Source organism: Microcaecilia unicolor, chromosome 4 (genome assembly GCF_901765095.1).
Source record: "Microcaecilia unicolor chromosome 4, aMicUni1.1, whole genome shotgun sequence".
Taxonomy (NCBI): Eukaryota; Metazoa; Chordata; class Amphibia; order Gymnophiona; family Siphonopidae; genus Microcaecilia; species Microcaecilia unicolor.
The window spans coordinates 209,581,463-209,598,528 of NC_044034.1; the positions used below are offsets into that span (position 1 = coordinate 209,581,463).

Sequence of the window (17,066 nt, forward strand, 5' to 3'; positions counted from 1 at the left end):
TTTGAGTAAAAGGATTCTCTGTAACACAGAACTCTCTTTTCTAGGATCTTATCTGGTCCTTTTCCTACTACATACGTTATTTCTATACATTTGTCCCTTTCTACGGAGTCCTAGGATCCTTAGTTTTTCTCAATACTATCAGGTAGGTGTATTTAATAATTTTTCATTGATTCTTTGCTCTTTGACTTCTTTTCTTACTATTCCTGATTCTGGAAGAATACGCCATCCATACAACAATATCGCCATCCATTGAGACCATCCTTTTCTATTTTAACCATGTCTCACTCGAAGGGTAGAGTGTGCTGTATCCTCCCGCCTGTAGCGTTCTACCTGATGCTCTCTGTTCAAACGACACCCTTAGCAACTTTGATATAGCCTGTTGTGCTTGTAGTTCCGTGTGTACTTTGTACCCTCAGGTCTGCAAGCTAAATTTCCATAAGGAAACTCCTTGCAAATTTTCCACATAAAAATGTGGGTTACGTGCACAGTGGGTATACTTTTCTCCGTCAACCTAATCTTGCCAACTTTTTTATGCAAGAAAAAATATGCATGTGTACTTCTACACACATACAGAAGGGAGCAATTTTCCAACCAACATTTTTCTATGGGTAAACACAGTAGCGGAAGAGAGGGTCAAAGCACACACAGTAACAGAAAGACAAAAAAGCACCAAAGACCATTCAAACTTGGGATAGTCAAGAGTCTTTCATTGGTTGACTCGACACAGGCCGTTTTTCGGCGGAAAGTGCCTGTGTCAGGGGTCACTATATATCTAAGATAAATATCACATACAGAGCTTGCAACTCATATGGTCAATAAACACCATCTTGTGATGACACATCTTTTTAATGTTTGCAACAACATATTTTGAACCAGTCTCGGTTTATTGACCATATGAGTTGTGAGCTCTGTATGTGATATTTATCTTAGACAGTTTTCTTTTACTGACCCCTGATGCAGGCGCTTGTTGCTGAAACATGGCCCATGGTGGAGCAACCAATAAAAGACTCTTGACAATCCCAAGCTCTTTGTGCTTTTTGTCTTTCTAAATGGGTAAAAACACCATGTAAAAACTTTTAAATATTCCCCCCTACAGTACTTCCAGATGTAACTGAATTTCCTGAGTAGAGCCTGACATGACATAAAAACACACTGAAAAGTGATTGGGCTAATTCACATTATAGATTTTTTTTCATAGCATGTCTATTTAATAGAATTATATTCAACCTAGAATTTGAATACATTAGTTAAGCCACTGCTTGGTGTAAAGTTCAGGTGGATGTTCCTGGGATTACCCAGAATGCCTTGTTCTGCTCCTTTGTCACTACTGTCTTCATGTCTTGGACAGATTCTTTGAATCGCATTGGTTTGTGTGGGTGACACAGATGAACCATATTGCCATGGAAATAGACAAAGAGAAGTACAGGGACTGGCTCAGCTGTCAGGTGAGTGCTTGGATTCCAAATGGATCTTTCAATGTCCTTTCAGAGTTGGAACTGTCAGCTCCCAGGCTCAAGTTCAAGGTTGCCAACTCCAGGAGCCCCTATCATCTCTTAAATCTGCGAGATAAGCCATAATGTTGCTTTCAGATTAGAACCTGCGGTAGAAGCTCCTCCATACAAGAGAGGTCACACCCATCTTGTCCTTTGAAGACAGAACCTTGCCTATTCGGCCAACTTCATGTGATTTGATTGTTCTCCGATCAGAAGCTACTAGGGGTGGGCAGCTGTAAAATTTTCATTTTGTGTTGTTTCCCATATCATTTATGGGAATTTTTGTTTTATTTGGGTTTTCAAGGTCATTTTATCATTTCAGGAGCAATGTTGTTAAGGTAAATAGTGTGCACTAATCCAATGTTGTTAAGGTAAATAGTGTGCAGTAGTCCACATGCAATGGTTCATGCATGGATGCACCATCAGGAAAGAGTGCATACTGTTTCCAAAAGATTGTGTCCTTGCAAATAATGTGCACTTTTTGCACTATTATTGGCAAACGAAAAACGCAAAATATTGTGTTTTTTCTACTTGTTTTTGTTTGTTGATGACATGCAGTGATATGGGATATGTCATTGATATTTGCCATGTTGTTGCAAATGACAGCCCATTCCTAAATATGATTTTCATGAAGAGAAGCAGGCAGAGCAGTTTACTTGAATGGATGGGATATAAAGGGTTTCCATGGTCAATATAAGAAGACTTCTTATCCAATCAGATGAAAACAGCTCCTGGCTAGTAGTGTACCAAGGGTGGGGCGGTGTGGGTGGCCGGTGCAGGCAGCAAGGGAATGCACAGAACAGGTGTGCGGATGTCGGATCTGCCAGTTCGCTGCCCCCTCTGACTGCTTCCTGTTCCAGGACAGGGGACCAGCAGAGCTGACAGTCATGCGCCTGCTCCATGCACACCCTTACTAGGAGGAAAGGTCAGGTGATGTGCTTCGGGGGGGTTGCGCACTGGGGGGGCGCAGTGGTGACCTACCCTAGGTGGTAAATAAGCTAGTAACACCACTGCTTCTGGCTGAATGATATATTTTAAAGATGAGCATACCAGGGAAATTTACAAACTTTGGGGTCAATATTCAGCTGACAGTGCTCAGCATTGTGCTGACTGCTACTGGCATTATGCCCAGAAAATCAGCGCCAGGCCATGACCAGGCTCCAGTATTGAATTTCTGATTTTACGGAGCTGCCTAAACCATAGCCGGTTAAGTGTGATATTCAGCTATGGCGAACCACATAAAAATAAGACTGACTTTTATGCAGTCCCATTTGTGTGGTTACCTTGACTGGGTACGTGCTGAATATTGGCACTTAAGTAGCTAAGTGCTGACTCTGTCCCAGAACACCCCCAAAAATAGCTGGTTTTGCATTAGGCGCTAACCAGACATTTTCAGGGTCACTAAACAGTTAAATACCACTGAAAATGAGCGGTTAGCCGGAAACAAGCAATTCAACCAAGCAGGAGCCATTTCTGGCTGGTTAAATTGTTTTGAATTTCGACCCCTATGTGTTTTGGGACTAAGCCCAGGAGTACTTTTTCCCCATGGACATTGCCCCATTTTTCAAAGCAAAAATAAGCCCCTTTTTTCACTTTGAAGTTTGCTATAGGAACAAAACAATCATAGTCACTTTTTCATGGAACATAATGTGTACAGATTTTAAAATGCAATGTACATGTACCATTTTCAATCCCCCCCCCCCCCCCCCCAGGGCCGGTCTTAGCAAGTGCGGGGCCCTATGCAGACCAATTTGGTGGGGCCCCATCCTAGCCCTGCCCCATCCTAGCCCCGCCCCACCCCAGCTCCACCCCATTGATAATATTATTCAATTTTTAGAAAATTTTTTATTTATGAAATTTCAAATAAAGACAAATGAAGCTAAACTTGTACAGAAAAACTGATTGAAATAATAAGCACAATGCTATCATGAAACTCCCCCTCCCCAGAAATTATTCAGTTCAAGTCCACTACAATTAGTAGTTCCAATTCTCATAACCCCGGGGGGAGGGGCAGAGGTGCAGACACACAATCTCTCCACTGCAAAACACTATACACAAACTTGTGCAAAAACACACTCATAACCTTACCAAACCATAACAGCACTAATTCCAAGGACAGGACGAGCACAACCTTATGCGTGGAAAGGCAGAACTGTAATTACACCAGGCTCTAAAACACCAATACACTACCTCGTAAAAAAAACAAGACAAAAAGGGCTGCAAATGCTACATGCTAGCAGGATACTGCACCTTGATCACACATGAAAAACACATGACACAACAGATATGAAGGCAAAATACTGAACTGGAAAGTTACCTCAAGAAGTCAGACTCAGCATGCAGCAATACTAGAAAAATTGAAACTTACATGCAAAATATCACAGATGCACATTTCCAAAAGCTGACATATTCCAATTAATAAATTCTGAATAAAATACTTTTTTCTACCTTTGTTGTCTGATCATTTGGTTTTTCTATTCGCTTTGGTCCCAGTGTCTTCTGTTTTATGCAGTGTCTTCTTTCCATTTGATATTTTTTCTCTAACCATGTCCACCATCCTCCTGTGTCCTTATGTGTCCTGTCTACCATCTGTAGCCCTGTCCCTATCCTTTCTCGAGTTTCAGCATCTGCCTTCAAAGTGTTCCGATCCAGCCCTTAAATTCAGCAATTTCCCCTCCATGCATATCCAGCATTTCTCCTCACTCCCCTCCTTCCATGTGCATCTACTTTCTTCCCCTCCCCTACATTCATGTCCAGCATTTCTCCTCTATCCCTTCCCCTCCATCCATGTGCATCTCCTTCCTTTGTCTTTCCTTCCCTCCATTCGTGCCCAACATTTCTCCTCTCTCCCCTGCCCTCCATGTCCAGCAATTCCCCTCTGTCCCTGAGCCCTGCCCTCCCATGCTCCTCTGTCCCCTGCCCCCTCCATTCATCCCTATAAAGCAATTCCCCTCTCTCCCTGAGCCCTGCCCTCCCATGCTCCTCTGTCCCCTGCCCCCTCCATTCATCCCTATAAAGTAATTCCCCTCTCTCCCTGAGCCCTGCCCTTCATCCATGCTCCTCTCTGTCCCCTGCCCCCTCCATTCATCATCCCTATCCAGCAATTCCCCTCTCTCCCTGAGCCCTGCCCTCCCATGCTCCTCTGTCCCCTGCCCCCTCCATTCATCCCTATCCAGCAATCCCCCTCTCTCCCTGAGCCCTGCCACCCATGTCCAGGTCCTCTCTCCCTTGCCCTCCTGCTCCCATGTTCAACTGCCTGCCCGCCCTGGCGCCCTCTTCTCCCCCCAACCAACAAGGATCCTTTTTCTTTTAAATTTACCCTCCGTCGCCGACTCGCTGGAATCTGACTGGACAGCACAGCAGGCAGCGTCACTGAAAGTGCTCCTCCCCTCCCAAGTGCCCCTGACGTCTCTAGCAGAACGCAGAAGCTTCCTGATTCGTTCATTCTCAGTGTCGGGCGGGACACTGAGAATGAATGAATCAGGAAGAGCTTCTGTGTTCTGCTAAAGACATCGGGGGAATCGGGAGGGAGGAGCGCTTTCAGCGACGCTGCCTGCTGTGCTGTCCAGTCGGATTCCAGCGAGTCAGCGACAGAGGGTAAATTTAAAAGAAAAAGGATCCTTGGTTGGGGGGAGAAGAGGGCGCCAGGGTGGGCAGAATAGCGTGTTGTCGGATCGCCGCCGGCCCTGGAAAGAGGCTGACTGAGACGCGACGCGCGGGGCCCTATGCAGCTGCCTCGGTCGCCTCGGCCTAAGACCGGCCCTGCCCCCCCCCCCCCCAACCAGGGTTCATTCTCCTAGCACACTTTTTAGCCACAATGAGCGAGGGCAATTTTCAGATGACTGATTTGTCTGTATTAGTTACTGTAATCTGTACATTGAAACTGAATCCTGATAATTGCATGGGCCACAAGTCTAATGATTGCCTTGTAAAATTTTGAATGAAGTTTACTTTGATTAAAATTGTCCAGTCCATGAGCTTACCTTTAAAAAGGGCTCTCATAATGGGCACATCCACTTCACAGCAGCAGCAACAGCAGTGCGCTCAAAGATGTTACAAAGACTCTTATTTCCCCTACAAGTACTTTGTGACATCCCTGCTCTGCTGCTTCTGCTTAGGATAAGGATGGATGGTCCCAGCTTTCCTACACAGTCAACCTCAGGGTAAGCTAGCTCAAAGAGGCCGATTTTCAGACCACAGGAGGTAGCTGAGCTGCCTCCCATAGTTGGCACTGAGCCCGGATATTCAATTCTGGACTGTTTCCAGTGACCAGCACTGAATATCTGGGTGTTTTGGGCTGGTTTAAATTTAACTGGCCAAGCCGACATTCAGCACTAGCCAGTTAAGTTTAAACTAGCCAAAGATGTAACAGCTATTTTAGCAGCCTAATTTGGCTGCCAAACTTAGCTGGCCATGAGCTGAATATCAGCAGATAAACAGTTATATCACGTGATACAACCGGCTATCCACTAAGCACTAACCAGCAATATTCAGTGGGAGATGTGCCATTAACCAGCCAGGAGCTGCTCCTTGCCAATTAAATGGTTTTAAAAATCAGCCAGATGGTTTGTTAATCATGGGCGTAGTTTGCCCCCCCCCCCAAATGCAGGGCCGGCGCAATGATGTAGGCAGCTCTCCCTCAGTCCCGCCCTCAGCTCTCAGCTCCCTGACTGACAGCCCTCCTCTCCGTTCCTTCCTCCCACCCAGGCTCGTTTAACCTTTTTATTTTCAGTGGCAGCGACGGCAGTGAAGAAGAAAGCGCTTGGGCTCACCTCCATCTTCTCCCTTCCCTCACACAGTGTCCCGCCCCCAGGAAATGCGTCATCGCAGAAGGCAGGACACTGTGTGAGGGAAGGGAGAAGCTGGAGGCGAGCCCGAGTGCTTTCGTCTTCACTGCCGTCGCTGCCACTGAAAATAAAAAGATTAAACGCGCCGGGGGAGGGGGGAAGGAACAGAGAGGAGGGCTGTCAGGGAACTGAGGGAGAGCAGGGAAAGTCGCTGGACATGGATGGGAGGGGAGGGCAGGGGGAGAGAAGAGATCGCTGGACATGGAGAGGAGAGGAGGGGATGGCAGGGGGAGAGAAGAGATCACTGGACATGGAGAGGAGAGGAGGGCAGGGAGAGAGAAGAGATTGCTGGACATGGAGAAGAGAGGAGGGCAGGGGGAGAGAAGAGATCGCTGGACATGGAGAGGACAGTAGGGCAGGGGGAGAGAAGAGATCGCTGGACATGGAGAGGAGAGGAGGGCAGGGCAGGGGGATAGAAGAGATTGCTGGACATGGAGAGGAGAAGAGGGCAAGGGAGAGAAGAGATCGCTGGAGAGGAGAGGAGGGCAGGGGGAGAGAAGAGATCGCTGGACATGGAGAGGAGGGGAGGGCAGGGGGAGAGAAGAGATCGCTGGAGATGGAGAAGAGAGGAGGGCAGTTGGAGAGAAGAGATCACTGGACATGGAGAGGAGGGCAGGGGGAGATAAGAGATCGCTGGACATGGAGAGGAGAGGAGGGCAGGGGGAGAGAAGAGCTTGCTGGACATGGAGAGGAGAGGAGAGGAGAGGAGGGCAGGGCAGGGGGATAGAAGAGATTGCTGGACATGGAGAGGAGAAGAGGGCAAGGGAGAGAAGAGATCGCTGGAGAGGAGAGGAGGGGAGGGCAGGGGGAGAGAAGAGATCGCTGGAGATGGAGAAGAGAGGAGGGCAGTTGGAGAGAAGAGATCACTGGACATGGAGAGGAGAGGAGGGCAGGGGGAGATAAGAGATCGCTGGACATGGAGAGGAGAGGAGGGCAGGGGGAGAGAAGAGATCGCTGGACATGGAGAGGAGGGGGGAGGGCAGGGGGAGAAGAGATTGCTGGAGATGGAGAGGAGGGGAGGGCAGGAGGAGAGAAGAGATTGCTGAACAGGAGAGGAGAGGAGGGAAGGGTATATATATATATATATATGCAAATGAATATACTAATATGGAGGAAGGAAGGAAGGGAGAAAGAGCTGGCTTTTTTGGGGAATAATGAATATGCTAATATGCCCCGCCCCATCCTTTGCCCCCCCCAAATGAAACAGTCAAACTGCACCCATGCTGTTAATATATCACATTGTTCATGTGGGGGGAGAACTTTAACCTGGCTGACAGTCAGCTATCTTAAGATCTGAGCCTAGAGCTCCTCTGTCATTTTTTAAATCTTTATTTTATGTACTTTTTTCAACAACAAAAACACATTTTACTAGCAGAATATCACATCAACAAGTTCCAACAGTCCTAAACCAATTTTACCATCTCCCCCACCCCAACTCCCCAAGAGCTGCTGGCTACTTCATCCACACATCTGATTGGATCCCAACCCCCCCCCCCCCCCCCCCCCCCCAGTTAACCTATGTGATTTAGTTGTCATTAAATTGACCAATTTGTAACCACACACTTTCAAATATTCTTGCATCTTTTCCTCTCATCCCTCCAAATATCATGTTTGTCATATCTTGCTGCCATTAGCTTCTCCATTAACCTTATATGCACTAACCTCATATGCCATTGTGACAAGGCAAGCACTAGCAGCCTCTTCTGATGAGCCACAATTTTACACCCAATGGCCACCAACCCTTTCCATAATGACTTGCTTGTTCACCTAATTCCTTTCAGTATTGCCCCCAAAAAGCATATCCTAGGGTACATTTGTAGCTTTACACCTGTAATCCTCTCCTGATCCCTCTAAAACTCTCTTATTGGAGGATATGTGCATAACATGAGCAACCTATGCCATTTTTACCACCATATCCTGAAGCAGAGCTGGCAGTGGGACTGAGACTAGTAGCTTTAAAATATACAGGTACTTATTTTGTACCTAGGGCAGTAGAGGATTAAGTGACTTGCCCAGAGAAGCAATGCTCAGGTGAGCTTGGAGAGTTTAATGTGTATGTATGTGCCTGCATTTGCAGGGGGAGCAGGGAGAGAGTAAGAGGATTATATGGGGGATGGGGGGAATCACTACTAATAGATTGTGCTTCCCCTGACTACTTAATGTTTTCAATCAACTTATCTTCCCAGTGGTCACTCAGCTCCTGAGCAGGATACCCTCTAATACAAGCAACCCCCCCCCCCCCCCCGACCCCTGAGTTATACCCAAGAGCAAATGTATAGTCAGAGTGGATGGCCTCATGCATGTTACTTTAGCCTTCATTCAAACTACTTCATGTCTTTGAGAGCAAGAACATGGCCAATGTATATTCAACAGATACTTCATTTTTGTGGAATAGAATTCTTTTTAAGTAGATCCATGATGAACATTTGCCATGGGCTGCTGCTGCCACAGAAGGATTTGCCAATCAGGAAAATCTCTGGAGAGTTACGATAATAATATTCATCATCATCATCATTTTTAGCATATACAGCTCTGTACAATGATGATAAGTATTCATTACAATAAGTCTCTTTCCAAAAGAGCTTACAGTCTAAATAGACATATTTTTTATTATTTTATTTATTGCATTTGTATCCCACATTTTCCCACCTTTTTGCGGGTTCAGTGTGGCTTACAATATGAGTTAAATATTGGAAATACAATTTGTTACAGATTGGTTATGGATTACATTTTGTATAATTATGCGAAACAATTGGAGTGTCCTTGGGGGTGTAACAATGGAGCACAAACATTGGGAGGAAACAATGGGAGCTTAGAGGGCGATAAGAAGGCATGAAGACATATGATATATGTCTTTCTGTGATTGAAGTTATGAATGATGTGATATTACGGGAATGAGATATGAGACAATGAGAGAAGTTCACAAGGAATGTTAGTACAAGAAGTGGGATATGACCCCTGCTTTGCAATCCATTGCTCTATCCACCAGGTCATCCCTTCTCTTCCTGGTCATGAAGGATAAGGCAAACAGTTCTATATTTACTGCATTGCATGCTGAGACTTACAGTCTTCCTTTTCATTATTGAAATCAGAGCTCCAAGTCAATACATGAAGGGAGCAGATGAGTGTGTACCTCACCCTATTCTGTATGAGAGTATGGGGATAAACAAAAGAAATCTTATTTCTCACAGCTCCCTCAAGCAGACAGGCCTGGGATTTTCAACATCCATTTTTTTTTCCACTGTAACTTCCCTGCATTTGCTTCTTGTCTCTGCAGTTGGCAGCTACATGTAACATTGAACAATCCTTTTTCAATGACTGGTTCAGCGGACACCTGAACTTCCAGATTGAGCACCAGTGAGTAATTCCCTTCCATGCTGTCTCTCATCTCTTTCTTTCCCTATCCTGCTTTCTTGTCTTCTCTGGCTTTTCAAAATTTCCTTCTCTATTTCTCTACCCTTTAATTTAATTTAAACATGTATATTCTGCCTCTTTGATTAATTAACCAGCCAAAGCAGATTACAGAAATAAAAAAAACATAGGTGAAATAACAAATAAAGACATTAAAATAAAGCAAATTTGCAAATCATCACACTTTTTTACCAGGTCAATCCAGACAGAAGGTGCTAAATGAGGCCCTCAGTAACCGGGGGGAAAAACAGAGGAAAACATCCAGGTTTTCAACAATTTTCTACAAATTGAATAGTCCTTAGCCTCGCATAATTCAAACAGCCTTGCATTCCAGTAATGACTATCATCATAGAGAAAGTTCTAGCTGTACGACTTACCCACTGCATATCCCCTAATACACCTCTTTGGTTCATGCCAGGACAAACTGTTCTGAAGATATTTGGAATTAAGCCTTTCATGGCCTCCATTGCCCCATGTAAGCCGCATTGAGCCTGCCATGAGTGGGAAAGCGCGGGGTACAAATGCAACAAAAAAAATATCAATCATTCCCAAATCTGGCCCTTGATTCAATCAGTAACCAATATAATTTTGCTGGGAGAAGGGACAAGGAGGCCCTTTCCCAGTCTGTAAGGTCAAAAATAGTCTTAGCAGCAGCATTTTGGACCAGCTATAACTTTCATACAGCCTTTTTTTATCAGCTCAACAAAAAGTGACCACACATTACAATAGTCCAGCTCACTGATCAAATCTTCATACAAAGAAAGATGGGAATACACCAGAACTGAATATTGTCTTCAAAATGCCTGTATTGTTCCTCCTGTTTCTCTTCCCCAGGCCCATGTCCTGTAAACCAGTCCTTATCCCATCCAAATCTGCCAGCAGGGGAAGGTACCTTTTGTCCTTAAAGGAGTTGTTTTTCCCTTAGGCTTTAGTTGTGTGTTCAGTATAGGATGATAATCAAATAACCAGCATAATCTTATGCAAATATCCAGATTTCATTTTTAAGTCCAACTTACGGGCAAAATACATGTTAATACATGTCTAATTAACCAAAATTCTCAAGGTTCCATATAAATTCTTAGGACAGGTGAATCTCATCCAACTCCATGAGAATGTCAAGTTTTGTCTTAAATATGCATATAATCCCAGGAAATTTAAGGCAAAAAATATATAATAAAAACTATGATTAGCTTTTTCAATCTGCAAACATTCATTAAATTAAAGTTTTATTATTCAAAGTGACAGATTTAACATTCTCTCTTTTTGCAGACAAGGCATAATGGCTCAAAATTCTAGCACAATATGTCCCTTCTATGGGTATGAGCTATTTGTGCAGTCATGCAATGTGAGCCTGGGGTATCTTGACATAGTGAAGATAACCTATAACAGTTTAATGTGTGGAAGCACAGCCAGTGAGTTACATTACTCAAGTGAAAGAAGGTATGATATTTCCTCCCTACCAAGGTCAGCCACTGCAGTTGGGCTCATTCAGTGGCGTAGCCAAGGGTGAGCCCGGGTGGGCCCAGGCCCACCCACTTTGGGATCAGGCCCATCCAGTAGCAGCACACCTATGATGTGGCTGGCAGGGATCCTCAAGCCCCACCAGCCAAAAACTCCCAACAACTGTCCCTCCTGCATGCCTTGTAAATAGCAGATCTTTGCCTGCAGCAAGCAGTGACCGATACATACTTCTCGCACCGGCCCCACAGCCTTCCCTCTGACATGTTCCTGCCTATGCAAAAACAGGAAGTTGCATCATGGGAAGGCTGTGTGACCAACATGAGCAGTGTGTATAAGTTTCTGCTCGCTACTGGTGGAAATCTGCTATTGAAAAGGTATGCGGGAGAGGGGGGATGTTTGAGAGATCATATGGCATGCAGGTGAGAGAAGGCGAGACCAAATTACTTGTGGGACAGGGTGGGGCTCTTCTGCCCATCCATCTTGGACCCAGGCCCACCCAAAACTGTGTGTCTGGCTACGCCCCTGGGCTCATTGCTTTCTCCTCTCTTTTCCAGCCTGTTTCCCACAATGCCACGTCACAACTACCACAAGATTGCCCCCCTGGTGAAATCTCTGTGCAGCAAATATGGTGTGAATTATGAAGAGAAACCTATGCTGAAAGCTTTCAAAGACATTGTGACGTAAGAGATACTCTATCACAGAAATTCTTTATTCAGCCAGCAGCTGGTAGTGCCAGTCAGACCACCTGCCCATTAGATTAGTATCAACTGATGAGTCCTCTAATTATATCAGGTCAGTGCCAGCTGGTAAGTACCTTTATCCCACTGAGAAGGCATTGCCAGATGCCTTTCTCAACCACCATCAACCATCGCATGGCCCATGCCAGCTCTTCAGTCATCCCAGTAGCATACTGGCATGGTATAATGAAAGACCGCTATAGGTCTCTCTTGTTGGAACAGTTGAAGAATTCCTGCATTGTGAGAAAGGTATCTTAGTGTCTGCTTGACCAGAAATAACATACACAAAGCTTTGCTGTATTGACATCCATCTGCCAATGGCACAGTGATATGGTGATGCTCAATGTCTTTTCTTTATTAAATAAGAAGAGTCTTTCTATTGACCACATATCAAAGTTGCAAGCCCTGTCCTAGTTTCCTTTTCTCTTCTCCTTCAGTATTGCTTTGGGTAGCACATACATTCAGTAACCACATCTGGTACATTTACAGCATAGTGAACAAGCCCCAGACTGTTAGACCCAGAGGTTTTCAGGCACTGCTGCTCTTGAGGTCTCAGTCCTTCCTTCCCATTCTGCTGTTCTTGTACAGATAAAAGGACCTTGTATTTTGGTGAAATCTACTTCCTAAGTGAGGCTATTATACTATCATTCTTTCTTAAATCTCATACAGACGTTTTGCTGCTTGGCCATTGTCACCTGGCTTACAGTAGAACCGGATGCATGTAGCCCTATGTGGATCTGTAAACAGAATAGCCACTTGTGACTACTCTCTTCTTTTCCTCCACAGGTCCCTGAAAAAGTCTGGAGACCTCTGGCTGGATGCTTATCTCCATAAATGAAGATGAATTATGTAGGAACAGAGTCTTCTGCCAGACTTGCATTTTCTTTGTGTGTCTATGTGCACTGTGGCAGGAGTACCCTGGTCTTTTCACCCACAAACGAAGCTGGGGACAATTCCATGACCCTGTCTCATCTTGAGCAAGAAAGAAATTCCAAACTAGCCAATGGAGCCCATGCAGTGGCAGGGGGCAAGCCCAGTGCTCCGTTCCGAGGCTTGGCCTTTTTGAAACACTGAAAGGGCTGATTTTTCTTCCATCCCATATTCCTTATTATTGAAAGCTGTATGTTCACAATGTGAAGTCCACTGCCGGCAATGGACCTCTTTGGGAACTAATTGATTCAGTATAGTTGATAGATTATTCAGAGCTTCCTTCTTCTCTCATTATCTGCACCCTCACACTCCTGCCACCCATTGATTCTCCCTTTCCATCCCTTCTTCCTCTGTTTACACAATGCTCAACAGCAGGGTTACCTCAGAAAGCAGCATAATCAGACGTAATTAGCACAGGGTACAGGCAGCACCAACTACTGCCTTAATCTCTTTCTTGCAGACTCTCTCGTTCTGTTTTATGTTGAAATTGCTCTCTGGCTCCTTGTGCTCTCAACAGGCTGAATCAGTTTGTTTTGTCTTTATTTGCCTCTATGGATATTGCCCTGTGTTTCTTATAAAAATGGAAATACAATCCATAAATGCACTAGTCTAAAACCAGGACTGGCTCAGCCTATCCATATGACTTGGAGTTCATAGGTAACCCTAGTTGCTTGCCCTTCACCCTATCAGATTATTAGGAATGTATGTGATTCTGTGAGTCCCAGTGCTAATCAAACTCCTCAAGCTCTGGAGGAGAGGTTTTGGAACACCTGTAATTTCTATTTCATCTGTTTCTTACCCGATACCAGTCCTCTCTTCTGTGATCTCCCTCCCTCCTCTGTAGCTCTTTAAGTTCTTTTCATTTGCTTTTTAATTAGCTGGAATCTAGGCAAATCAGTGATCTTGATGGTGAGTTTCCAAAAGCCCATGAGCACACACCTTGTCTGATCATTCCAGGAGAGGACTTGATTTTTTGGATATCTCCCTAAATGAAGAAGTAAACAGCTGTCAATCGAAAGGAAAACACAAAATGACAACTGTAAGCTCCCAAAAGAGTTACTGAACAAATCCTAAAAACTTGAAATGCCTTTGAAAATAGAAGCAATGATGAGGCCCAGAGGGAAAGATGGGTAGCCATTATACTACCTCAGCCCCTAATGTTTGCCTCCACCAGCTACTCATGGTCATGGACACTGGAGAGGTGAGCGATGCTGAGAGGTAGGGATTTGATTGTAATGAGGGGACGAAGCAGTGTGCTCACATCGTTATGCCCTCATCTCCCCTTATGAGTAATTTTTTTGCATACAATTGGAATAAACGTGATGTCAATGTTCTTGTTTTATTCCTTCCTGCTTTTCTTTTGAGGTGTACCTTGGAATGAATCTAACTGTGATGGAATAGAGATTCATTTCCCTTGGTCTAGAAGTCTGTGTCAGAGCTTTTTTGGGTGTCCCTTGGGTCCAAGCAAACCATTTTCATAACTTTCACACTACCTCAGGGATACATGTAACTTTTTTCCAATGTTGAGGGACAGCTAAGAGATTTTTAATGCCTTAAAAACATGATGGTAAAGCTAAAATTGGACTTTTCTTAGGAGCAATGATTATAGTAAAAGGATGTGCAAATGATGAAGTACTGTGATAGGAATCAGAAATTGCAAAGTGCGTCTGAATGGTAGAGACAGATGTGGTGATTCAATTGGGATGTGTGGGATGGCTAGAATTTAAGAGGTTGAATCTTACTGATTTCAGTAAGATTTGTATCTATGAATGTCATAGACCTAAATACACTTAAAAAGTGTTAGTTATTCTATGCAGATGAAAATGAAGGGTGGATTTATTCAGGAAATGCATTTACCACTATAGTACGAGTACTTATTCAAACATTGATATTTTCCCCTGTCCTTTATGACTCCAACAAGCAAGGACAGAAAATAAATGGGGTGAGAATATTGATAGCCCAGGATCTATGTCAAGTAGAAACGGTGGTATAGGACAACAAGGGAAGATATCTGTTCATTACAGTTGCAATGCAAGGCCACCTACTGTATACACATTGACTAACATCTGGGGTGTTCCCTGAAGAAACTACAATTAAACTGCTAAGGTTTGTGGGGGGTTGCTAAATTCTTGGTGGTGATTTCAATATGACATTGAATCCTGCTTGGGATAATGATGAGTCATCAAGTGGTGGTAAAGGGGGAGCTTGTAATCTAAAATGAAAAAAAACATAGTGTTTCTGATTAAATTAATTGATGTTCTGCTGGATGCCTTTCATACTCTGGAAGTGAGGAGGAACAGTTGAGAAGGACACAAAATTATTCAAAGATGTTAATTCACCTGTGGACTGTGAAAAATTGCAGGAGGATCTTGGGAGACTGGAAGACTGAACAACCAAATACTAGATGAAATTTAATGTGGATAAGTGCAAAGTGATATACATTGGGAAGAAAAATCCAAATTATAGCCACACAATGCTAGGTTCCACATTAGGAGTCATCACCCAGTAAAAAAGAATCATGGACAATATATTGAAATCTTCTGTTTGGTGTGCGATGGCAGCCAAAACAAATGGAATGTTAGGAATTAATAAAGTAAAGACTTTTATAATGTCTCTGTATTGCTCCATGGTGAGACTGCACCTTCAGCATTGTGTGCAATTCTGCACACCGCATCTCAAAAAGAAATAAAATTCAAAAAGGTACAAAGAAAATGATAAAGGGGATGGAGAGCAGTGGAGGGGGAGCTACTGAACAGTGCACTGGGTAGAGGGGGTGGAAGGGAAAGAGAGATACTGGATAATGGGAGGGAGGGAAGGATGATGGGGGAACAATGTTGGACCCCGTGGTGGAGGAGGGAAAAGAGAAATGCTGAATAACTTCCCCTCGTAGCGGTGTCAGCACTTACCATGGCCGGCCCAAGGCAAGATGCTGCCTGAGGCGGAACTGACATGCCCCCCCCCCCCCCCCCCCAGCATTTTACCTTACAGTGACGTTCCAAACCTGGCAGCAGTAGCAATTCCCATACGCTGCCCTGCTGCCATTGGCACCAGCCTCTTCTCTTTATTGCGGCTACCTGAGCCTCTGACAAAACAAGAAGTTACATCAGAGAGGCAGCCACAGTAAAGGGAAGAGGTGGGTGCCGGCGACGGCAGGGCAAAGTATGGGAATCGCTGCCGGGTTTGGAATGTCATCATGAGGTAAAACACCACGAAGGGGGCAGTGCCGCCCCTCCGAGGTGCTTCTCCTGATGAGTGCTGCCTGAGGACCCTGTCTCAGGTGGCCTAATGGTCGGGCCGCTCCTGGCACTTATACATCTAAGGGGATAAGTTATCAAAGTGGGCTACTGTTAAGATGTGTTACTTTACTGTTAACCCCAGTTATTAGTAACTAGGTCTCATTGCATAAAATGGGACCCTGTTCGGAAAGTAAAATGTCTGGCATATTGAACGCATGTATTGTATTGATGTTAATAAAGACAAATTTAAAAAAAAAATGGGACCCTGTACTAAAATAACATAAATTAGTGGTAAAATAACACATCTTAAGAGTAGCCCATGTTGATAACTATGCCCCTAAGTTCTGAAATACCAGCTTATATGTGTAAGTGCCAACACTTAGATGTGTATGTTGTCTAGTTGCCTCCGCTGATATTTTCGACATTGACTTTTGTAAAATGGTTACTCCTGGCACACATAACTGGTGTATTTGTTCATTTCAGCATGGATTTTAGAAAAGGCTCAATGTTAGCAGATCCATTTCTAAAATACTACTGGAATTTGACACATCCTGACCTAGATCTCTCAATTTTGATATCTACATTCTATCTAAAATGGGGCTGTATATGTTAATTCCCAGAAGAGATGGTAGATGAGATTACAAGCAGATATCCATTTAGGTGGGCCAAATCACAGGTTAATACTTGGGCATCATCTTGTCACCAGACCTAGACCATTGTTTCCTTTAAATGATTCCCATATATTTATTTATTTATTTATTGCACTTGTATCCCACATTTTCCCACCTATTTGCATGCTCAATGTGGCTTACAGAGACCTGTTATAGCATATCTATACCAGGTTAAAGAAAATAGTTAGTGTTACATAGAGGTACAGGAATAGAAGGAGGTTTGGACAAGTCGTTATTGAAAGATACATTCTTTGCCATTTTGGTTAGGTGTTGTGTTGTA

At 44.2% G+C, this 17,066-nt stretch overlaps 1 protein-coding gene across 2 annotated transcripts in view; it reads left to right on the forward strand.

Moving 5' to 3' along the window:
* The window catches only part of FADS2 (fatty acid desaturase 2), a 119,688-nt gene extending 105,339 nt beyond the window's left edge, over positions 1-14,349 (forward strand). Inside the window, exons 8-12 of one of the 2 annotated variants that reach the window (XM_030201183.1) lie at positions 45-142; positions 1,349-1,445; positions 9,618-9,697; positions 11,767-11,892; positions 12,736-14,349. In XM_030201183.1, coding sequence (XP_030057043.1) covers positions 45-142; positions 1,349-1,445; positions 9,618-9,697; positions 11,767-11,892; positions 12,736-12,787 — 453 coding nt within the window. In that variant the 3' untranslated portion in view covers positions 12,788-14,349. The remainder of the gene's footprint in view (positions 1-44; positions 143-1,348; positions 1,446-9,617; positions 9,698-11,766; positions 11,893-12,735) is intronic. The other variant, XM_030201184.1, reaches the window with a different exon arrangement.
* The last annotated feature ends 2,717 nt before the right edge of the window (positions 14,350-17,066 follow it).